General features: G+C 36.7%; 2 protein-coding genes across 4 annotated transcripts in view; one reads left to right on the top strand and one right to left on the bottom strand.

Annotated features, from left to right (window-relative positions):
• Positions 1-102: 102 nt before the first annotated feature.
• ND-30 (NADH:ubiquinone oxidoreductase core subunit S3) lies at positions 103-7062 on the top strand. Its single transcript, XM_071694895.1, has 7 exons — positions 103-207; positions 1401-1448; positions 1798-1889; positions 4023-4178; positions 4482-4574; positions 5529-5681; positions 6715-7062. The coding sequence occupies exons 1-7, from the start codon at positions 150-152 to the stop codon at positions 6871-6873; spliced, it is 759 nt and encodes a 252-aa protein (XP_071550996.1). The 5' UTR covers positions 103-149; the 3' UTR covers positions 6874-7062.
• A 491-nt stretch (positions 7063-7553) lies between these two features.
• LOC139766364 (CD151 antigen-like) overlaps positions 7554-24806 on the bottom strand; it is a 65452-nt gene continuing 48199 nt past the window's right edge. For 2 of the 3 annotated variants that reach the window (XM_071694896.1, XM_071694898.1), the window contains exons 2-7: positions 18046-18150; positions 17549-17740; positions 17052-17228; positions 15431-15547; positions 13456-13587; positions 7554-12384 (exon numbers count right to left, since the gene is read on the bottom strand). In XM_071694896.1, the coding sequence (XP_071550997.1) occupies positions 12337-12384; positions 13456-13587; positions 15431-15547; positions 17052-17228; positions 17549-17740; positions 18046-18123 (744 nt within the window). In that variant the 5' untranslated portion in view covers positions 18124-18150 and the 3' untranslated portion in view covers positions 7554-12336. Of the gene's footprint in view, positions 12385-13455; positions 13588-15430; positions 15548-17051; positions 17229-17548; positions 17741-18045; positions 18151-20172; positions 20236-24806 lie in introns of those variants that run through there. The other variant, XM_071694897.1, reaches the window with a different exon arrangement.

Raw genomic sequence — 24806 nt, 5'->3', positions numbered from 1 at the left:
AAAAAAAATTTCTGGTCATATTTAATTGTGTAAAAGAATAAAATCGAAATAAAATATTGAAAATAACATGAATATTCTGGGAGTGATATATGGTGAGTATAAACATATAACTCAGAATCCGGATTCACGGTCAGCTGTTCTTGATAAACATGGCCGCCACGGTGTGTAGGGGACTGCTGACTGCAGCTAAAAATGCCTCTAGAACAGGTACCTTACCATCAAATTGAAATATTTAGAAGTGGATATATTTAGGAATCACGGTAGTTTATTTGCTTTAATAACATTTCACAAGAAATTGGTAAGAAGTTCCATTCATGACGTTGTATGTGCTCGTTCCCATATGTAAGATAAATATTTTTATAATGCACATATGAGAGTAGTTTCTCCTTCACATTGTACACAAGGATGTCCTCAAATTATGTAGAAAGCTTTGAGTAATGCAAGGACCGTTATATGTGGAGTACGCATGAAGGATTACCCATATTTATATGGTAGCTTTTCGATGGAAGTCAGTGCAACACTTTTTGGGTGAAGTTTAAGGCAAACTAGTTTATTATCATGTTAAATTATTTGGTATACTTTCAGTGATTGAAAATGATAATATTACGTAATTATCACCGGTACTCGAGGACATATAGATGTATGGAGTATACTTTTGCATATATATATATATATATATATATATATATATATATATATATATATATATATATATATATATTATATATGTAGAATATGTAATGTTCACATGTAAATCGATATGGGTTAGTTATAATATAATTTGGATGCAAGTTAATGAATACTGCCATGGAATTGTTTGGATGTAACAGCAGAAGTATTGGACGGATAAAGAAACTTTTAGGTGATTTAACAATTTAGCTTTGGATATTGAGATATTTTGTTCTGCAGTGTTGATTTAAAGTAGAGAGGAAACAATAGCAGTTGTGGAGCATCATATTTTATTGAACTACATTAAACACAGCGATAGTAGAATGGATTATGTACATCCGGGAATTGTGGGGTTAATTGATGGAAAAATAGGTAGGACACATAGTTTTTAATTATTGTAGGATAAGGAAAAAGTAAAAATTACTACATGTAGGTTTTCATCTAGAAAACAAGATTGTAAATTTATTTATAGTAAATGACTTCTCACAATCTCAGTGCCACTTCTCCCAGAAAAGTTAGCAATGGCATACTTAGCATACTCTTGACTAAGTTTAATCAAATGATTTAAAAAAATGTACACTTTGCACCTGGGCCAGCCATGTGCTTTCTACCTTTCCATGAGATCATACCTGCTGAGTGGGACCCCAGAATTTCATCAGAGTAAGTGTTCTTGTCCAGTTGACCAGAGTTCCTTTTGAGCAAACATTTGATGTAGGTGTCTTTTTTTCCAGTTGTGCCACGTGTTGCCGGAGTGAGACTGTGTAGTACACAGCTATATCGTAAGTATCTCATTAGTCTGTGGTATATGTTGGCCTAGTTTTTCAGTCTTCAGGAAGTGGGCATAAAGTAATATTCAGGACTAATATACCAGATTATTATGACTATATTTTGTGTATTAGACGCTACATTACATCGTTTCATAATACCCTAGTTCTCAGTTACTTGGTTAAAGCACAACTGTTGAGTTCCTACATTTAGTGTGATGATGTTTAATTGCTTGTTATAAGCATCTCCAACATTACTTCCACCATAATTTCTCTTTTACAGTACCACTGTAGGTAAGAGATTAAGACTGAATTGCTCCAAGAGTGCTGTAAGAAAATTATCAGATAAAATTTTGTTTTCTAGCTACAGTTCGACCGGTGGATGCTGTTGAGAGGCAAACTTTAAGCGAGTTTGGACAATATATAGCAGAGTGTCTTCCGAAGTATGTTCAGAAGGTAAATAGATGTCAAGACAACATTATTATTTTTAATCGAGTAGAATATTGTTGATCCAGTATTGGGTTCTTTTTTATGCAGTTGTGCCTGGGCCATGTATTATTTGCTACTGATTTCATCACAAAACTTCAAACAAGTGCATTTTCTCAAGGTTTGTTGTATTCCATATTGTGGTGACTTGAGTAGAACTTGGATTTAAAGGTCATGATGAAGTGATTATCATATTATCCTTAGCATCATACAAATAAAATGTAGCAATGATAACTGAAAGCAAGAGCCAAGCATTAATTCTTCTGCAGTAGTTTTGATAGAGTCTATATGAGAATCATGGTCATTATGCTCTGGCTCTTGCTTTCAGTTTTCCTTGCTCAGTTTTACCCAGAGTGATTGTCATTTCCCTGGAATCAACTAGTTGTCTGGTTTTATAGGTGACTTACCTTTAATGATATATGTGCATTGTCTTGTGGTGTTATATATCATGTGGAGGCAATTGTGACTTATGAATTCAGAGATTAAGTTAGATGGTTGTCAGTTTCACGGAACATTTTCCTGCCATACATAACTTTTTTAGTATCAGAACGAATACACTTAGCTCAGAAGAAAGTGAAAGCAATACCTCCCTTTCTGATTAATTATGCACTAAGTTCAGCCTTGTCATAGTAACTTTGGCAGTTCCTTAACCCTTACTTAAATGTGGATATTTTCATTCCTTCTGTCTGAAGTACTGAAGTAATGTTTAATTTTACTTTTCATCACATCAGAGGTGTTTCACTTGTAGATGGTTCAGATGATGCATCTGTAGTAGAGTCCATCAAATTGAAGCAGTGCATATAGTAGAACAGTTCTTAAAAAGTGAGTCATATGACTGGCATCGGGCATAATTTTAATGTTTGTGCCTTATCCAGAGATACTGGCAGTGAAATGTCATTTACTTTTCTTACTTTACAGGTTAATTTTTTTTAAAGAGAAGAATTACCTGCTCCTTGTACCTTGATTGTTAAGTACAAGGTTTGGCTATCCTATCCTTTTGTCTTAATACTCTGTCCAAAGAGAAATTTACAGCTATCTGGATTACTCATGGTTTTTCAATTCATCTATGTGAGCATTTAATTATCTACAATGTATCCCCCTCCCCTTTACTTTGCTACTCATAAGGGATAAATTGCTTATGTCACTTGCATAGTATATGAATTAGATGAATCATATACAGTACCTTTGATCACTATGAAAATATTACCAAGTACCACTTTAGAGAAAAGGCAATATCTTGTGCATTTCCTACAAGTCTTATTTTCATTGTAAGCAATTTTTTTTTATCTATAGGGCTAGAAGTTTTATAAATACCATTGTACAATTCTACTTTCCAATACAAGTCCTATGATATATCGTAATACAACCATTCACTTTTACTTTTAAGTATTAGTCATATGATATGTTACAGCCTTCCATGTGATCAACTTTGAAAATTGGCTGTGAGCTCTTATGTCGGGAAAGTTAGGGGTCGAACATATTACCTATCTCCTTTCTTCTCATCTTGGTTACAACCACACACATTCAGACACCCCAATCTTAGCCTTCGAGGAGGATGAGCACTCCCCACTTGACTCTTCCTTCTGTTTCCCTTTTTAGAAATTGGAATGCAGGAGGGGAGGGTTTCCAACCCCCTTTAGTTGCTTTCTACGACACACAGGGAATATGGGGAAGTATTTTTTCTCCCCTATCCCCAGTTATCTATAAATCAGTAATTTCCTGGCAGAAAAAAAGTTTACCCAGAAAATTTAGCAGTTTCAAGCACTCCCTGAATGAGCTTACATATTACTTTCCAAGGGCAGAATTGAAATAGTAGTGGAGTAACTGAATTTCTAGAGTAGATTTGTATCAATGTTACCTCCCAAAATGTCATACCTACCTGCCTACTTTTGTGTTGGTAGTTCATTGGTTGCTGAGTTAGGTTAGATTGGCACATGCACTTGGCATATTCAAACCTAATCCAAGTAGAAGTTTTAGTAACTTGTTCAAGGGTAAAACTGAACCATTCCCATATCAGGGCTTTAATTCAGGAGTATTTTTGAATGCCTATATAATAAATTATTCCAGTAATTATATTGTATTTATGATAATTCATGATTACAGGTTCAAATTACATCAGGAAATGAACTGGAAGTGTTGATAGCTTCAGAAGGTGTTATTCCAGTTATGTCTTTCTTGAAGGATCATACAAATGCACAGTATACATGTTTGTCTGACCTGTGTGGCGTTGATGTGCCAACCAGGTCGTACCGCTTTGAGGTTAGTAAGAAACATTTACAAAGAAAACCAGTGCTCAGAAACTGAATGTGCTAACAGTTTTAGCTTATTTACCATGATCTTGAGATCTTTTGGGTTGAATACTATGCTTGTTTAGCATTTCATACCACATACTACCTGAAGTAGGTGTTTATTGAGATATATTTTTACCACAATGAAAACTAAAATTTTTTTTTTTGCCTCAGTTTTACTTAGGGTTCTAACCTCCGATTAAAATTTTTGCTTTTTGTGATTGATTTTCTTAGTTGAAACTTGAGTGTCCATTCAAATGTATTCCCTTTTCAGGTGGTGTACAACCTTCTCTCAGTGCGTTATAATAAAAGGATCCGTGTGAAGACATACACAGATGAGTTAACTCCAGTTGACAGCCTTTGCAGTGTAAGTAGTAGTCATTGTTAATTCACTGTTTGGCAATACATTTTTGTTATTGAATTGATCATATGGATGAGTTTTGGTATAGTTATGTTTAATGAAAAAGTGAATGAAAATGTCAGAATTGTAAAAGGAACACTAATATAATTATGATGAAAGTATGACAACCAAAAGTTTGAAAAACTTGCTTTAAACTCTGCATGTTTACCTCTCCTAATATCTTATTTCACTCAGACACAGTTGTCTAATGCTCTCAGTAGTCCCTTCTTTATATCCATAATCTACACTCACGATTCCAATTTCAAAGGTGGTGTTTGTGCTTATTCTAACTCAACACCTTGTTGCACACCTCCATGACCTTGAGTTACCAAACTTTGATGTTATGTGGCTCAAGGTCTGTCTTCCAACTACCACACTTTTCCTGTTTTGCTTTTTTCTTGAACTATCTAAACTTCTGCCATGAGACTGACATCCTCTCACTCACAAGCTGAAATCCTCTACCTTGGGGATTTCAATGTTCACCAAAGGGAATGATTGGATTCCTCTGATACGGATGGTGGAGGGAATGAAGCCCTCATGTTCTCCATTCTCAATGATTGAGCAAATTATCTCCCACCCTACCCATATACACTGACCCATAAACAGAATGCCTGCACTGCAGCAAACATATTTCTGTAGTATCATCTGAAATACCACTTGCCATCAGCATTTCATTCCATACATCTCTCCAACTCTTTTGGTTGATCACTTCTCATGGCTTCCTACATGCTTCTGTAGATCACACAGTCAGTCCTCTCAGTCATGGATGGTTTTCAGAGGCGTTAGGAATGTGCCATGGAAAATTCTAAACTGCTCTTAATTATAACTTTGAGCTGATCAGATTTTGTGACCAAGTAAAAGGTTAGTTGTTCGGTACGTCAAAGATTCAAATTATTTTTTCTCATCTTTTAATTATGATAGGTTCACAAAGCAGCCAACTGGTACGAAAGGGAGGTGTGGGACATGTTTGGAGTTTTCTTTGCCAACCACCCAGATCTCCGTAGAATTCTCACCGACTATGGTTTCGAGGGTCACCCATTCAGGAAAGACTTCCCATTATCTGGTTATGTAGAGGTATGTGCATTTGCTCCAAATGCAGTACATTATGTACATGTTTTCTACTTTCATTAAACTTTAAAATTATTGTAGTTCCTCGCATCAAAAATGGGTTTCATGAAATAAACTAAGTTTACTGTGTTTGGCTTCAAGTTCAATAAGACAACTGAGGAAATTCATATAGAAAGGGATCTAGAATTGTGCATGCAATTATAATACTATTTGGTATCAAAGAGCATCAATAATACTTGCAAAATAATTATTACTTTTCACTATAAATCATGCAGATATTATTTCTGATCATGGAGGTATGAGCATTCATGATTTGATGGTTTGAAATATTTGTCATAGTTATAGCCAGCATAGAATACTTGCTAAGGGCCATGTGTATTTACCCACATTTAATGTATTATGAATACATTTTTTGCAAGAAAAAAAAAAGCTTTTATATGGAAAGGCCAAATGGACACTCGGAAAATGAGGGATTGAAAATGCCCTTCAGAAAGTTGCCATTTATATTTCATATCTCCTTTACATAGGAATATCTGGAAAGAAGCATGGTTTGGAAGAGTTTCATTCTATTAGGTTTTTCTTTGACTTGTAACAAAAAATCAGCAAGAGTCAAATGTAAATATTCAAACTTATTTCTAGAGCTGTAAAGTTTTCAGAGTAATTATTGCCCATTAGTATAACTGGTTTTCTATGTAGTTGAACTCCATAGCTATCTGGTCAAAGTTCAGTCGAGCATTTGAATGTCACTCATTTTTAGCTCAAATTTAGGCCATATCAGTCTAATGAATTGTGATAGGTGTGGTACTTTTCTGGGGTGCAAGGCAATATTCAATTTCTTTTGATAGTCGGATTATGATTGGTTAACTCCTGGTTGTGATTCCTTAGTTGTAATGGTATCTGTTATGTGTTTGGTTATATATTTAAATGTCTCCACGATCTAGTAACCAAAAATGTAAATTTGGTCTGTTGTGTTATGCCGTTCCATTTAAGTATGAATTGTGGAGTTTCCTCAGGAAGTTTCAAACCAAATATTTTTCAGGTTCGATATGATGACGAGGCTAAACGAGTGGTAGTGGAACCTCTAGAACTTGCACAGGAATTCCGCAAGTTTGACCTATCAGCACCATGGGAACAATTTCCAAATTTCCGAGACCATGTTTTTGCACAAGAAGTGCCAATAAAGGAAGAAAAAGAATGAGAAACAGTGATGAGGGATGATGAAAAAATAGGTATGCTATGCAGAATGTACATGTAGTATGAAAAAACTTGAAATCTTTAAAAAGTAATGACATGTAGAGAATTGGAAAAGATGAATTATCTGTTTAGATGTGTAGGTACTGGTATGTATATAACTGTAAACATTTTATTTAAAGAATTAAGATCCAGAGTGAATGCTTCTGATTATAATCCTACTTTTATTTCATTTGCTTGTGGTGTTTATTTTATATTTTTTGTTTTAATTTACTATGCAAGAGTAATTAGAAATTCCTTCAATTAGCACTTTTCTACACCTTTTTATATTCTTCCAAAAAAATTCCAAGTAAATTATATAATAGTGGATCTCCTCTTAGTTTAAAAGTCTTGCTCACACAGAGGAATGAGACAAGAACACAGTCTACCTTACTAAGCATATATGCAAGGCTATCCCAAATTAGCTGGTTTCTGCTGTTGGCTATACCACCACCAGTTTTCCCATTGCTTTAGAAGAGCACTGGAATGTGCATTTTTGAACCATGAATGTGGCATTCATGCACAAAAAATTTAATCAACACCGACTTTCTTCAACTTTGTTGCAATCAGCAGCAATTTATTGTGCACCCCATGCTCAATGTGGGCAAGAGTGCAATAAAGGATTACAAAGGGTCCTTTACAGAAAAATAAATGTCGAAATATTTATTTTTGTATATATTACATGTGACTAATGGCGCACAGTTTTTACACAAGTGAAAATATAATCTCATTTGACATTAAAAGGCACAACTGCTTTGTAAATGCAGACTATTCAAAGGTATTTATGAAAAATAGTAAGAATTTTATTAATACAATTAATACTTAAATCTTTGGACAATGTCAATATTATTTTCAGAGCCTACAAGAGTACCTGATCCACTAAAAAATGTTTGGGTTACAAACATCCCAGATCTGATCGGAATGCATTATACAGTCCTAAAACAACTGCAAAATTACACTTGGCAACCACTTAAAGCAAAAGAAAAATTTACTATTCTAAGCTTTGGCCTGTACATTACCAGAAAACCTCAATAGCTGTCTTAACTAGAGAGTCTCAAAAAAAATTCATTAACCTGGAAAGACTGCAATTCCATAAAGAAAATTTTGAATTAAACATCTTCCAAGGTTCTGGGTTTTCTTTGTGCCATCCAAGCACACCTCATACCAGAAACCCTCACCTGCCAATTTATCAATATTTCGAACAAGATTCCACAAACCATTTATTTAAGACAGGTAAGGCTAACCAGTTGTAATACAAGCAGTTTCTGTTCAGTATCCCTAAGATAAATTATGCAATGGGACATTCCATAAAACTGGAACAAAAAATGTAAATTACACAAACTGAAATCAGCTTGAACGTAAAAGTATCAAGATTTTTATTTGAGAGTGCATTTCATGCTTTGGGATAAGACCAGGAAAAAGTTCCAAAATAACTATTCAAACATTACTTCTGCTATATGTGAATCTGCTATGAAAAAGAAAATTTAGTGTTTTAGGTAATTGAGAATATCATAGGCACTCATTTGAGGAAGGGAACAGGCTTCAGAGATTATTGAACTGGTATCTTCAGCTAATGATTCTACCACCAAGGTTCTGCCTTTGATGTGGGCTTCCACTTCATTATCTCCCTAACATCTATGATATTAAGAGTATGAACAAACTGAAACCACAGTTGCTGAACAAGGGAAGGTGCACATGCACTCATGCAGCTCAAAAGTTGTGTACATCACAACTTCACAGAACTGCTGATATACGAGAAAAAATACTTTCCCAAAAAGGTAAATTCTGCACAGTATACACAAGAAAAAAGTTGTACCCCAGTCCTGAAAATTACCCAAAAAGTGCATTCCTGTACAGATGATCCACATCTATGAAATATAATTGCCTTGTTCTATGATGATTTGGCCTGAACTTAAAAAAAAAATCTTCCGACAACTATACATATAAAACTGTGCTCGTGTACACAATTCTGTGAAATCACAACTTCAAAGAGAATAAAAAAAAAGGAACCATTTTAATGCTTGGTACCAAGAAATTATGAAATAAAAAAGTACTACAAACAGTCCTAGTATAATGTTTTACGATGTATACTGCTCTTAATTTTTGACTGATGTGATTACACAACTTTTTTCCCTACAGAGAGCACATCATTTTCAAAATTCACCACATACCTACCAAATGTGCTTCAGTTTCATCTCGCTGAAAGCAACCATCTCCAACAGAGAATTTACATACTATCCTTAGTCTAAAAATCTCATACACCGAATCAAAACAATTGTGCCAATGTCTCCCACATATCACAAGACTGACTGCACACACAAACAGTGTGTAGAACATTTACAGAATGAAGCACAACTTTGCAGTGCCTTCAGTAAACAAAGTATAATTCCACAAAGCAGAATTCGGGATGCAAAAAGTCAAACTTATACTGTATTATTTGTTTCCAAAGTTGCAAAATGGACAAGGGTCTTCTGGGTTACTGCTTAAGCACAAACACAGATCCCACCAGCCCCACAAGACTGATGTTAAAACCAAATTGTTCAAGTCAAGAATGAGGAGTCTAAAGCAAAACCATTACCACTTCTGGTTGTACATAAATGTTTAAAGTGTTGCTGTCCTACACTGCCATATTTTGTACTTTTGTAACAATTTGCACAAAGCCAACTACACGCACCTAAGGATTTAAAGTAACACTTTGGAATCCATAGGTCACAGTTAAAGCAATGCGAGGTACCAGTTTTGGAGGTTGGAAAATAGCCCAGAATCAACTTCGTGTTTGTCGACCTCCACATAAAGCTTGTTGAAAGTAGATTTGACCTATGCATTAGATTTAATGTCACTGAAAGGTTTACAGGTTTGATCTTCCTGCACTAAATCTTTAATCCATTTTGTCAAAAAACTTGCTTGTGCTATCAGTGGATACAGATATCTTTCATGCAATATGACTGCAGTTCATCATAGTGAAAGGTTATCTTCCACATTATATGACTGCAATTCATCATAGTGAAAAGTTATCTTCCACATTCTATTAAACCAGACGTTTACTTTATATACAAATTCTGAATAAGCCTATCAAGCATGCTTTTTTTTATATATACTGTAGTGAGTAACCTTCTATGATTTACTTTATGGCCTCCAGCTTTAAATGCATCAGGTGGTCACTTTTTGTACGCTTGAACAATATACAGAAGACCAATAAACCATCTTTCCCCGTTAAATAGTTCTTGAACCCTAACAAACTGAAATGACTTCATTTAAAACAGCTGGTGCTGTCAGTCTATAAGCAATTGATCAAGACTAAATGCAAACTGACAAAAATTGTTTGTTACAAGTTTTCTTAACATTACTCAGAAGAAACTAAGCATGCAAATTCTAGAAGACAAATAAAAGAATGTGCTCAACTTTATAAATGGCATGTCACTCTAGTAAAGTATTAGTCCAAAAATTTAAGAATTAATGATTTTAACTAAAAAGACCTTTTTTGGTAACCAAAATCAAAGATATACAAACATACATAGTTCTACTGTCATGAGTAAAAATTTAAAAAAAAAAAAAAAAAGTTCCCACACTCAAACATGGAAAGCACTTCCAGCCTTCCAACCATTTCAGTTTCTGATAAATTCCATAGTGTTGACCAAACAGTAATGCTCTAACCACATGATGAATCAAGCATACTTGTCTTCCCAGTCATTAAGTGAAAAGGAGCCACCATTTGTTTCCAACAAAAATATTTGAAAATTCAAATTCCTCAGCAAATAAAAAAAAAAAATTAACGAACATGTAAATAATTTGTAGTCAAACGAGTGAGAGTTATCAATAACAGAAAAGTTAACCTATTCATTACTTCTCCCATGTCAATGCTAGGAAAGATTACAAGCAGGAAATATTCCACCAAATACTAGAAAAAAATGGGAAATTTATCGAACAATAAATGTTATAATCCTAAGTAATCAAACAACCAAAGCTAAAAAAAAAAAATGGCACAAACACGAAATTCTTTATAAGTTGCCAGACATTTTCAGTATATTCTATTCTATGTAATGCCCCTAGTTTCATGAACTTGTTATAACACCAACCACACCCCTTGAGAACTTCAAAATAAACACTAAAGTTTAAAGGAAATGTGGAAAGGGCTTAAACAGTTTATAGGGCAGAGAAAACTGAAAATCTAAGGAAAAGCAGTTTGAAATGTAACAAAGTAATGATCATAGGATACAGCAGGTTTGGAGCTAGGTAAAGGTGCACAAATTGCTTCTGGGATTTAGTAAAACTATTTCGGTAAACCATATACTTAGTTTAAATAAAAGAAAAATGGACTAATGTTACAGGAAAATGTAATTATGATGACTGCTCATGTTCCAGGAGGCCACCTAAAAAACAGCCAAACAAGATGAGGAATGTTATGCAAATGGAAAAACAGCATAAAGAACTTCAATCTTCATAAAGTTTTCTGTACTGGGAGAGTAATTCTTCTGTGCAAAATGGACAACTGCTGAAAAGCAGTTTACTTTTATTACAGGAATACAGAGTACAGCAATTTTTTTTGAAAATGAACCTTCTATATGTGAAAACAGCAAACCTTAAAACAAAAAATCTAATGGAAGAAGCTTAGAATAAATTCAAGATTTATGGCCATTCTCACCATGTTTCACATAAAAGAAAAACACTTTCCCTGAATCACTTTTATGGGACTTCCTTCTAGTAACAATTCAGTGACATTCAACCACTCTAGTAAATACCATGCTAATTAATTGCTGGATGCTTCACCTTTTACATACAGCCTTGATTCCTTTATACGCAAAGCTGGCACTACAGTATTAACATCAATGCATTAAGGAGAATTCATTAGACTATTAAATTATATAGAGTTGGAATTCTACTCTACAATTTTCATAAACATCCTTGCCCCATAATTTTCACTCGCTGGTTTCCTTTCCATGTGTTAATGGGTTTAGATCATCTCGTTCTAGTTCTTAGTCAAAGTGGTAGATATATCTACTTGACATAGCTAGAGGGGGATTGCTCAATCTCAATATTACATAAAAATTGGTAACCCATGGATTGCTCACACAAAGTGGAATTACGTAAAGTAGCAAGAAACTCACATTTACACTCAAGAGGGCTAAAGTACATACAATGGGAAAGATGAAAAGATTTTCACTAGTCTTCAGTGCTAGCAAATGGCTGGCCACTTCATTATAAATCAAAGGCAAAATGGATTCGACTACGAATTGTTCCAGATAGGTCTTCAGTACTTGGAAGCAAGGAGATTGTCAACTACAATCCGAGGAATATTCTGCATTGACTACTCTGATAGGAGGAGAAATACAAACGAATACAAAAATAAGGATTCCTAACTTGCAGGCAAGATGTTTTTAATCAAATCGGGAGATTCAAGCTGTGCTCCAACATTTCCACCCTGTGATGCAAATTAATTAATCAGCTTGAAGAGGACGATGGAGAATACCAATCCAAGTACCTGTAAAAGAAATTTCAAGTTTAGTTTTAAAAGGCATTTTGATTTGCATTTAACAGCCAATTTTATCCTTTACTAAAACCTCTTAATGAACTATATGCCATACCAAAGTTCTCATTTTCTAAAGATCCACAGGCAAGAGAAAAACTTCAAAAGCTGCAGTTTTACTCCGACAATGGAGAAATTTTCTAGTACACGACTTTTGAGTACCTACATATGTGCACCTTTAAAGTTATTCTGTAATGCTGTAAGGAGATGCCTAAATATGTATGGTAAATCAATGGTAATTGGAAAGCCTTTACAATTTTTATCAGGCACTACAATTTGCTATACTAAAGCTTCATTAAAGGTAGTATAAAGTGCTTATGCATGCTGATGCCTGAGCAACCCAAGGATCAACAAAATTAAAAGATCTTGGGCAGTTTGAAGAAATAAAAGTTTTAACAATGTTAACTACTTAAAAGGTAAGTGTGGCAGATGAATACAACATAAAAAAAAAAAAAAGATTCTTCAGAGCCAGAAACAAAATTTGCAAGTAGTGTCACCCAACAAGTTTAATAAACTTGGCAAAGTAACAGTAAGTAAAGGATACACATTAATCTGAGTAGGGATATACCCTTTAGTTCCATCTTTGAAAGAGACTAATGAAATGAATCCTCAAATCTGATGAAGATAACACTTTGCTAAACAAAATCTACATCACTGAAAAAAGAAGCAAGATGTTGATAGTGCCATTATGCAACTCACAATCATCCCTGCACATTATCCATGAATTAAAGGAACATTTCTTGAAAGTATGATCAAAATCTTATCGGCACCTACAAAACTTACACAATGTTGTTCTGGATGTGTATCATGAAGACTTAAGTTCTACAAAATATGACGAATATGAACATCACACGAGACAAAAAATAATGCATGCTAAGTACTAAAGTGAATTTCTTGGCCATCCCATGGGAAATAAAAATATGCACATCAAATAAAAGCTTTGCATCAGTTTGCACAATGACCAAGTAACCTTAAAGCTCAGAGTTTCTTAATGCCTTTCTTGTTCATTCCCATTATCATTCTTACCATGATGACTGCAACTGCAATGCCAACACCACCAATGATGAGTGCATGATCCTCCACAAACTCTGTAGCTTTAGAGAAACAGCCATCAGTATATGAATTGCTTGATGTTGGAGCCCTCTGACATTCAAATGCCTGAAAAATGAAGTTTAAATCTTAAATTCCTGTTTCATACAAAAGATCTAAGTATGATGAGAAATGCACTATGAAAAATAAGTAAATGGTTTAAAGAGTAAAAGCATAAAGTAACACTTTGGATAAGGGCAAATTTTTTCAAAAACTGGACTACAGTACAGTTATGACGGAGATGGAGGGGTACCTAAAGCTCTACCAAATAGGAAAACTTGCAAGTGTATGTATAATGCTTCATCGAATGCTTGTTCCTACTCTTGATGTGAAACAATAATTGCCAAATAGTTTTACAGTGTAGCTGAAACAGATGAGACAGAGGAGAAAGGATAGAAAATGTTATTTGAAGATAACGTTTGGTATACAATTAAAGTATCTTACACAGTGCATGGCCATTAGAACACACAAATGATATACTGAAGATACATTTTTTTTTTTTTTAAATTTTCCAAAAGAAGGAACAGAGGGGGGCCAGGTGAGGATATTCCAAAAAAGGCCCAGTCCTCTGTTCTTAGCGCTACCTCGCTAATGCGGGAAATGGCGAATAGTTTAAAAAAAAAAAACATGTGGTAGTACAGATGAAGGTATGTGGAGAAGTGTACCATGGAGAGATGGTCAGATTCAAAGAGCAAATTCCCAGTGTATGCGAGAAAAAAATATTTAGCCATCTGTATACCTGTAACAAATAATTTCTTTCAGATGGATTTCGTGCATATAGCTTTACTCACATGCACATCCTCAACCATGTCTAATGTATGTGGACATGAACTTCTATATGAACCCTGGAATTCTTACTTTTTCACTCGGTACACAAATCTGAGGTTTCAAGAAAAAGCAAAGTTATCCACACCATCACACACTAAAGGGATTCCAATGCATGCAATGAGAAATCTACAACCATCTTTGCCTCCACTATCTCTGAATCTCTGACCCAAATTTTGTCAATGCATCTATTCATCTCCATGTACCTTAATACACTAAATTACCAAATCAATTTCAAACACTTTCATAAATGCATTTTTCTTTTTTCATTCCACAAACTCATCTTCATCTTTTACCCTATCCTCATAATTATAAACTGCTCTTATTCTTTACCTGCCCTACCTTCTGATAAAATGTTCAACATCCATCAATCATGGCAGTTACATGAACTCCATGCAAACTTCTTGTTCAATGCTCAAATTCCTTCCATTCACGAGCCATTTCAGTGCACCACCAGTTCTTTTCCTATGAAAGGCTACCCTCAATTCCAGCCTTTCCGGATTCTTTTCAAAATATCTAAAGGCGTTTGGAATTTTCCAACCATTCAAACAATGAATAATGAAACATCTCAAAAACAGGCATCCTGCTTTAGCAAACCAACGCACCATTCCACCAACTCCTCCAATACAATAAAATTATCTGCATACAACTGTGGTAACTACCACTTTGTTTCATCATGGTTTGGTATTGCACAATTATTTCACTACAATGAATTTGTGCCCCATCCACAGAAAACATAAGATTATGGCAACAAGCAGCCTTGATTCAATCCCACATTTACTTCAGACCATTGGTTCATACCTTCTTTATTGCAAAATGAGCAACCCCATTACAAAAATCCCTTAACAGTATCAACAATAGAATTTATGTTACCTACCAATTAATATTAACCTAAAAAAAAAATCCATTTAATTTCTTTTTTTTAGTTACACCACAATGCACAAAACTATGGTAAAAGGTATTGTATTAATCGTGATGCAGTAGTTATATTCATATCAAATTATTAGTTATAAGTGCCTTAAATGACTTACATTTCATGTTTAGTTATAACCCAAATACCAGCATTATAATCAAAGGTACAACCTACCTTTCCTGTCTCATCATTTATCTTGCAGCATGATTTGGGAATCTGGATACTAGAGGAAGAAAATTCACTGTTGTATCTTGCCCATTCTGTCTGATTGTTAATGGCACAGCATTTCATCTGAAAAAAATATTTGAAAATATGTAATCATTTGCTTTAGAAGTTAAACATTCTGTGCAGCATCGTACCTGCAGCTAGTAATGCTAGAAAACACTCAAGAACTCAAAACTATAAAATGTTAAAGAAGCAACAACTGCAAGCTAATGAGAAGGTTCAGAGAAACTGATACACGCACTATTCTACGATGAATAGCAAATATTGTGTAAAAGTTTTTGCAAAACATTGTGTAGAAGACAAACCCCTTAATGAAAATGATGTGGCCAAAGACAAGAATCAGGAAAAATTCATATAAATTTGATACTGTTCTGCTTCCCTTTACAAGCATGATGCCACTGTCTAATCAGTAATGTGCCCAAAAAGCAATCACAATTTTCTTTATTCCTACAAATAATGGGGAAAACGGCAACCTGGAAAAAAATGAAGTGCAAAAAAAAATGTAAATCCTATCAGTGTTCCCAAATCTTTTTAGTTCCTCCTTTTAAATTTCCTAATCCTACATTTCATCTCTGCAATAACAATGGACATAGCCGTATCCTTCACTATTCTGGAAACCATACAATGAATATCCCAGTCTGCTCTGGAGTAGCTATTTCATACTAATAGACTCATAGTTTGACCAAGTACTGTTCACATAGTTGGGGTAACTCATTTTCCTTAAGTCCTAAGGCACACTTATGGCACTTCCTAACTGCTGCTCCCGTGTGAAAACAAACTTCTCAAGGAATGGCAAATTATATCTCCCCTTTCCTGTAACAGCAAAACTGTAGAGAATTCCCTCTCCTCATCTTTCCACCTTTTTTAACTCGGTCGATAAACACCAAAGAAGCTTAAATCTATTCCATCTGCATCGTTTTTAAAATAATCCTAGACGGCCACAAATAATACACTTTTGCCCAGTGCATTGTCAGTTTGTTGGGTTTGACAGCTAGCGACCTAAGAGGAAGGTCATTATGGGCTGCAAACATTTAACGTAAAAGTTGCATCCTGTAGAAATGAAAAAATAAAATTGTCAGACTTCCAATAGTAATTAGATCACTTTGCAATGATATTTACCATCTGGAAATCCACAAAAACAATAGGTATTAAGGACTACTACGCCATTATATTACTCCCATTACTGTGAAAGGCAGCACACACAGTTTCCCACGTGCATCTCTAAAGCAGATGAAAAACAGATAATCTCGCCGAGAAAAACGTCAAAGTTTCTAATACAGAATATACCCAGCATACTAATTCTACTTTTCGTGTTGCTTAGCGTACTACCTCTTAAAGACATCAAGGAAATGCAAGAGAACATGTAAACGTTCGTACTAATTAAACGTTCAGTACGTACACCATGCGAGAAGATAATACATCTGAAATGAACTATGACATGCATCCAACAACCTGGATTAATAAATTATAGGGACAATACATTACGAAAAGCAATAAATGCCTTTTGTGCAGTTACAATTGCCAATAACGTGAAAATATGTTAGCATAAAACAACGAGTCCCCGACTTACAGCCTGCTGAGTTTCATCCCAAGCTTTGGTGACTGGTTCTGTAGAATCTATCTCGTACTCTTTCATGGCACTCATCATGGCATGATTCACAGTGGTTTCAGCTTTATCCCTGAACACGTAACCCAAGATTCCACCGATCAACAAGATAATGAAGAGCAGCAGGACAATAATGAAGTACTGTAAAAAGAGGAATATGGTAAATGGATTATTGCGAATTCTGAGCTTAATGATCATTGAGGCCACATACGGTATAGGATGATTTAGAAAAGGTCACCAAAGTAATTGCTATTTTAACCAAAGTTATCAAGAATGATATCCAAAATATCAAAGGTATGATCACATGTGCGTTTTGATATCTATAGCACAAGATTTCCAATTCAAAATCCCATTAGGATTTGTACCTAGGTGCAGTGAACAATCCAAACAATGCCTTGTTCATTCAAACTGCATTCTTTACAAAATATTAACTAATTTGAAGACCAGTCCTGCACTCTTACCATAAGAAGCATGCATTTGACCTCCTTGAGAGCGCCGAAACATCCGAGGAAGGAGACGAAAAAGATGATACAGCCAGTGGCAATGAGAATGTACGCTGCAGTCATGTACATGTCATTCCCCAGGAGCTGTTCCAGGTAAGGACGATCTACAACTGTCCATATTCCCAGCACCAGTATTGCTATGCTTGCCAGCTGCCAAGCCAAGATACGATGAACATCAATAAGAGAATATGTATAAGTATTTTTTTGGGGGGGTATCAATGTTTTGCAGTCTAGCACATAATACCTTGAGCATTTTGAAATAGGCATTCCTTTGAACTTAAATGAAAAGTGAACATTTGAAATTGCAAAATCTTAATACCTAACTTTCAAATCAACCTTAAACTCTCATCGCACTACTCCGAACCATTACGTAGGGAGAAATGCAAAAAGTATGTCTATTCACTGTTAATGTAACACATTGTCCTAAAAGATCAAGGAACCAGACATCCACCTACCCAGATGATGAAGTTGGCGCCGAACATGAGGAAACGGACACACTTGCCGCAGCCCGTCATCTCCACGCCCCGACCCATGCTGCCCACCGCTGCCTACCTTACAACCTGCAAACAAACGAAAATAAACTGCTTCAGCATTTAACTCTTCGCACCATGATAAAGTACATCACAAGGACTTCGACCATATTAAGACTTTCCTATCAATACAATGAAAAGGACCGATTATACAGCCTGTGGATATGTTGGCTGCTATATTTTCATATCCTAGTTTCAAACGAGTTAATGTTTACAGGACTATTAAACAGTTACGTATAAATATATGCTCATTCAACGATGAGAAAGCTCACACCTCAAGGATACCCTGCACAGGAAAAGTATATGGAAGAAACATTAACAGAACTGCGTATACAAGCTCAAGGTTATAATTTTGTCTTCCGTTCCGCCAACTCCCCACCATTTAAACAATGGTCAAGTCGAATCAGGAAGGTTTGGTGCGAAACCAACTTTATTCCACAAGTCATGTTCAGACCGACACCTCACCTACTTGATTACGATTAATATATATATATATATATATATATATATATATATATATATATATATATATATATATACTCCAAACTTGGCATATGACATGCTATGCCGCGAGAGTCATCCTGTAACAGGTAGAGCAAAAAGATGACCAAAGTCGCAACCATCTTTCTCAGCGCCTGTTGACCATAAATCAAGCTGCATTTCGTCCACACAAAGCAAATGCAAGTCATGTACACAATTCCTGGACATACCTAATCATTTGTTTAATGGAGACGTCCTCTTACTCTATCAAATATTAAAAATTCACTGTACCCTGCAGGTTTTGTGTGTAGATGCAATAGCCCAAACAATCGCTAATCTATTCATTCATGATGTCGCCATTAAGTTTCAACAATAAGCAGTATCATGAAAGTGAAAAGTCTGCTGTGGCTGCAACTGTTTTCCTTCTCAAGAGTCACTTCGGCCTTTTCCTGTCCAGTTAACCACACCCTTGTAATACAAGACTTCATCAAACAAACATCAAACCTTGTAGAAGGCTTCCTCATCGAGCATACACCAAACCTTGTAGTAGGCTTCCTCACACAGCAAACACCAAACCTTACCGCAAGCTTCCTCATACAGCAAACGCCTTACCTTGCAGTCCCAGACAAATTACGACAAAACAATGACGCAGTTAAAATCTAGACATTTCTGATGAAGTCTTACTCTGGGAAACTTTACGCCATGTCAGAAAAGTTTCCTGTAATGCACAATAAATAAAGTATAACTAAATTGCCCAGGGTTAGAGGAGTACAAAAGTATAGACAAACTACAACCGAAATCGAACCAATCCAAGCATTATCATTAACGCAAAAATGATGCTTCAGAACAATTTTCACAAATTACTACAACAAAATTATTGAAACAATCGCAGTAAAATTAATAAAAACCATTACATACAACTTCGGAACTTAACCGCATACAAATGTTGCACAGGAAAATCTATATATATATATAATAAAAACACTATTACTAATGATGATTACCTCTTGCCTAATGGTTACCGAATAATCAAATAAAAAGAGATTTAAGGAAAAGGGTCTATCATATGAATTTGTTTGGACGACTTGCTGTACCAGAGTTTACTTACATCATATCAGTCCACTGGTTTAAATGCATACAGGAACCCCAAACAAAAAATGTTTATGGTTTCCTTTAATACACGAATGTAATGACACACTGGTTCTTTAATATGGTGCGCAAAAAGGAAAAAATCCTTAAATGGTTTATAAATGTGATCAAGTTACTTATTCACCAATACACTACATTTCACGTGTTGATCCCGAAGACTTGCGGCAATAACTCACCACAGTCGCTACCACAAGACGTTTGTTATCTCCCATCTACTTATGACTACTAAATAACTCTCAGAACAGAATACATTTTTTCCAAAACTTTTCACAATAATGAACGTTTGATGAGGTACGTACAGAATGTAACCACTTTCATACAAACACTATTCACAGCTTGGAGTTCTTTTTCCATTTCTTAACTCCATTCGACCAGAAACTTTCATGAAAAAAAAAAAAAGGGCAACAGATAAACACAACTCACAAGTGAAGGAAAACCCGTGTGAGCAAGAGAGGTGCTCGACGCGCTCTGAGACGACCTGTCTCAGGCATGAGAGAGGGAGAGAGCTGTCGCCTCCCCGCCCATGGGAGGCGACCTCAACACTAAGCCTATCAGGGGGCGCCACGTCACAACGCGTCCCGTCTACGTCAGAGCCACAAACACAGGGAAAGATCGGTCCTATGTATGCAATAGGAGTCATTATATAGGACCTCTAGCTGATTAAAGTACTTCTATTGTCAATCGAGAGATGAAGACGCATCCTTTACATCAAGACTTACCAGAGGATTAACAGTATCTTGGGATTCAAGTCCTACCAAAGGGGATGGACATGTTTACTTTGACCTTGGGTTAGTACGCTGTATACAGGATAGAGGATATCCTGTGTGACTCAATAAGATATTTCGAGCTACTGCTGACACTCCCTCCCAAGTCGAGCGATGGTAAATTATACACGAAATTAGACGATACGGAAGAACAGTCATCCGTACCTTTGTATGAGGCGTCTTGGACAAACTACTTCATTCTCCCTTTCTCTAATATATATATATATATATATATATATATATATATATATATATATATATATATATATATATATATATATAGCTACATGGGAAATGACAGACGAACGCTTTACGGGAAACAATGCCATTATGAAGCTAGGTACCCATTTCATCCACTAGTTCCTTAAGAGAGGATGAACAGCTGGGTTAACCGTGGACTGGCTGCCACGATTAGGATTCGAACCGAGTGGACCAGACCCCTAGGCGGCCTGTGAACGAGCCTCAGTATGCAACGCTACTCGCTACACCCCGGAGTTCCATGGAAAGTGGTAACTTATGGCCTAAAACTTCAGTAGTCAGGGTAATCGTTCACTCTTGTATTTCGTTGTGCAGTGCATTCTGGAATATGAAAACTAGCATATGGCCTTTGCTGAACATTGCACACCATCTGAAACAATGCACTGCTCTAAACTTTCCCAAAACTACCATCACAGCTAAAAGTTTACCAAGGTTAACATCAACGAAAGTTTGTATAGCATCTTATAAGATGAAAGTACGAACCACTTTAGTACTAATTTTCCATTTACCTAAGGCTAAATATAGTTGCAAAAACTGATTATATATATGTATATATATATATATATATATATATATATATATATATATATATATATATATATATATATGTGTGTGTGTGTAACGCAAGAAAAAAATGACTACTCGACTTAGAGGCCTCTAACACTGTCGACCTCGATAACCCTTATTTTCGTTTTCGATTCGCAGTTTCTCCAAAGTATATTTACCAACGCGCAGAGGAACCGGGTTAAGTGGAAGTCAAGAGAACGCCGCGCACAACGTCATCCTGGGCACACATGACGTAAACATCCAACACCTTTTATAGCGGACGACTTTCGAACGCCACCAAATGCAAAGCCCATATAACCGTCGCGCGGCTCTTGAATTAGGGATCTGTAAAGCTGAATCGTGACAAGAGGATTCTACCATAGCAGGACCTTAACGGCAAGGTAACAACAAGCTTATGGGAAAACGAGTAGGTTTCACACGACCTCTGTCGAACGACCATCAATTGGGGTCAAGAGATAGTTGAAGCTGTTAGGGAGGCGGAAGGAGACTCACACACCCACGTAATTAAAGTCTGTCTGGGCGAACGTAACTGAAAACAGGTTATTTTCTATACCGTATCAAGCCATCGAGCTGTACGTGGATCACCTTGATATGTATAACTGAAGTTTATTGATGAAATGCACAAACTCGTAATTTGTAGGCAAGTGAACGGTAGGTAATTTATGAGCTAACTGGGCCTTTGCTTCATTTGTACGATGTGTACCGAGTAGATCTATGCATCAAGATATAGCTTTAGGAACTATAGATAGAGTTCTATAGCTTTAAGATCTAATTTCATTGGCGATCGTTCACGACACTCAAAACCTTTTAATTAAACAGTTCAAATGAAGGCACTATCGCAGTCAAGCTTATCTACGTATATACTCCAAGCACGTAAAAATACATATAAATTCTTCCATAAGAAACCTCTCTGAAAACATTCGTAACTCTTCAGTATATTGAAAATCGAACCTCGAGGCTAAAATTCAACCACTTCGAGCCCGACTATCAAATTAATAATACTACTTTTTTTTTTGCACGTTCCTGTTCTCTTCGTCTTTTATACTATCAAGGAAATCTTGAAGATACCTAAATACCTGGTCTTATGGAGCAGAGATTCCAATCCTCGTTCTTAGCCTGTACAAGAGAAACTAATCACTTTTCCACAACCACACATCAGGAAACAAAAAATAAAGCAATGAGGAAAAATCGTCAGCGCGCTTGTACGCAAATAAGTTGGATCTATAAATTATCATAAATGATTCGAGCCATAGCGCGTACCGTAGGACTTAAATACTTCATGTATGCTGGTTCTTGGATTTAATGACATGAAGACTCATCCGTCATTCACCCAGAAGTGATGATCAATGACCGAAAAAAATAAAGCCCAAAGGCAACGCACGTCTAACTACCGTGCACTTCCTCCTACAACGGGCGTGACTGCTTGAAGGGCAGTCGGAGAACGGGCCGTCATAAACCCAAGGTCCCGTCCGAGGCATACACCTAGCCAGTGCAACAAAAACAAAAGAGAATCAACCGACAGCAAGCAAGCAATGTGGTCTCTCATGCTCACGATCAAGATAAGCCATCAATGCCGCTCCTCTCACCGTTGCGTGTAGCCGATTCTATTTCGGGCATTTTTTTTCTTTCAAACGCAAGTCTTAACTATTTCCCCGACATGAATCGAAGATGAAAGTTTAATGTGAACGAGATTCTCACTACCTTCACACTCCGCCTCTGACGGGGCCAAACACCAGCAGGAGATGATGTCAAGGTTTTTGCGGCCGCCATCCCGTCTTTGTTGACAACACGACACACGGAGCAGCCATGACACCTTCCTCCCATTTTCCCTACCATACATCACCCATGGCCCGGGGGTTCACAAGTCATGGTAATTAAAGAGTAATAACCGCGACCCAACCACTCGAGACTCGCATTAACAATGAATAAACAGCACCTCCCTAACATGAAACAACGTTTTACAAGCGACAAGGAAGGCTTCATGGGTAAAAATTCAGTTGCGTCATTTCGAAGAATTCTTCCAACACCACACGTCCATGGGTCCGACCACTTACGGTGGTTACACGAGGCATGCAACTTAAAGAAATCCCCAACAATGGGGGTAAAAAAAAAAAAACCACCCTCGAACACTGGGGATTTCAGGAACACTTCGGTAGAATCGACACAGATGGTCATGTAAATGCCACTGGTCCGTCCCCAAGTGTGCCTTCACCGGCACAGCCGCACCCTGTGTGTAACTGTAGTGTAATAGGCTAACCCCCCAAACAATTATCTATTCCAAACGTGATTATAACTGTCGGTCGTCTCCTGATGCATAAGCAGTTAAACCTGATGTGGATAACTCGTACCACTTTTTATACGTACATTCGAATAATCATCTAAATTTGTACGAAGATATGACTAACATTCTGAAATTTCTCGGCTGTACCCTCCACGGTCCAAACCCTTCCCTTCCCACTCAACCACAATTTCAAAAAAAAAAAAGACCAAACATTCCAATTTTGTCGGGATTTACTCAAGACTCTGACGTCTACCACGGAGCTTTAGAATCTTAGTGAACACCACACCCATGATAATTACAAAGCGGAATTACATGCCGTATCTTTTTTGAACAGCACAGCGTAATCATACTATCAAAAGTACGTCACTCAAGAGGAAAAAAATATAAAGTTAAAGAATTTAAAAGGCATTTTTCTGAGATAAGCGACATGCTGTATTATTTCCGACTTGATTAACAGCAAGAGGGATGTGGTCAAGGCAAAACCTGAGGTTATTTCAGGGAAACGTGGGATTCTACCGGAGTTTCCCCCCCAAAGAGATCCCGGCTCGTCTTGGGAATCGGGGAATTACCTGGCCTGTACACCTGAGTTGGGCTGGGGTGCGAGGAGGCGCAAGACCGGGAGAATACGGCTTCTTGAAGCTGAACCCAAGACTTATTTCGTGGGTGTATGTGATCTACCCTCCTCGTCTGCGTCTTATCGTAACGAAAATGTTCACGAATGTTTAAGCAAAGTTTAGAGAGTCAGACTTTTAACAAGACTGGAGCTTGCCTAATGAAAGACACTCGTACAGGGAACTTCCCCCCCCCCCCCAACACAAAGCGGACCGCCTCGCCGGCATGGAGAGAGAGAGAGAGAGAGAGAGAGAGAGAGAGAGAGAGAGAGATTCTCACCAGGAAGGCAGCAACAAGCGCCGGTGACGTCATTGTCAGTATGGTTTACGTCACCCTGTCGTCAAGTACGCTCCCTGCCTTCCTCCCGCACGACTTCCCCTAACCCATCGCTCGCCTCCCCAGAGCTCGTCCACCCACCACGGTCTCTGCAACATACGATAAAAGCGGCAGAGTCACCCCCCCCCCTCCCAGCCTCGCTATACTCAACTTTTAAACACAGTTTACTCCATTAAATTATCTTGGTACAATATTAGGGCCATCGGATCAATAGCAGTCAAAGCAAAATTCATGATTAA

Source organism: Panulirus ornatus, chromosome 57 (genome assembly GCF_036320965.1).
Source record: "Panulirus ornatus isolate Po-2019 chromosome 57, ASM3632096v1, whole genome shotgun sequence".
Taxonomy (NCBI): Eukaryota; Metazoa; Arthropoda; class Malacostraca; order Decapoda; family Palinuridae; genus Panulirus; species Panulirus ornatus.
The sequence above is the reverse complement of the archived record's forward strand: the minus strand, read 5'-3'. Positions and strand labels throughout refer to the sequence as shown.

Bases quoted from the DNA above. Each gene is read 5' to 3' on its own strand.
- ND-30 (XM_071694895.1), top strand. From the start codon at position 150: ATGGCCGCCACGGTGTGTAGGGGACTGCTGACTGCAGCTAAAAATGCC. The intron at 4,179-4,481 runs GTTAGTAAGAAA...TTCCCTTTTCAG, and splicing joins CCAGGTCGTACCGCTTTGAG to GTGGTGTACAACCTTCTCTC. The intron at 5,682-6,714 runs GTATGTGCATTT...AATATTTTTCAG, and splicing joins CATTATCTGGTTATGTAGAG to GTTCGATATGATGACGAGGC.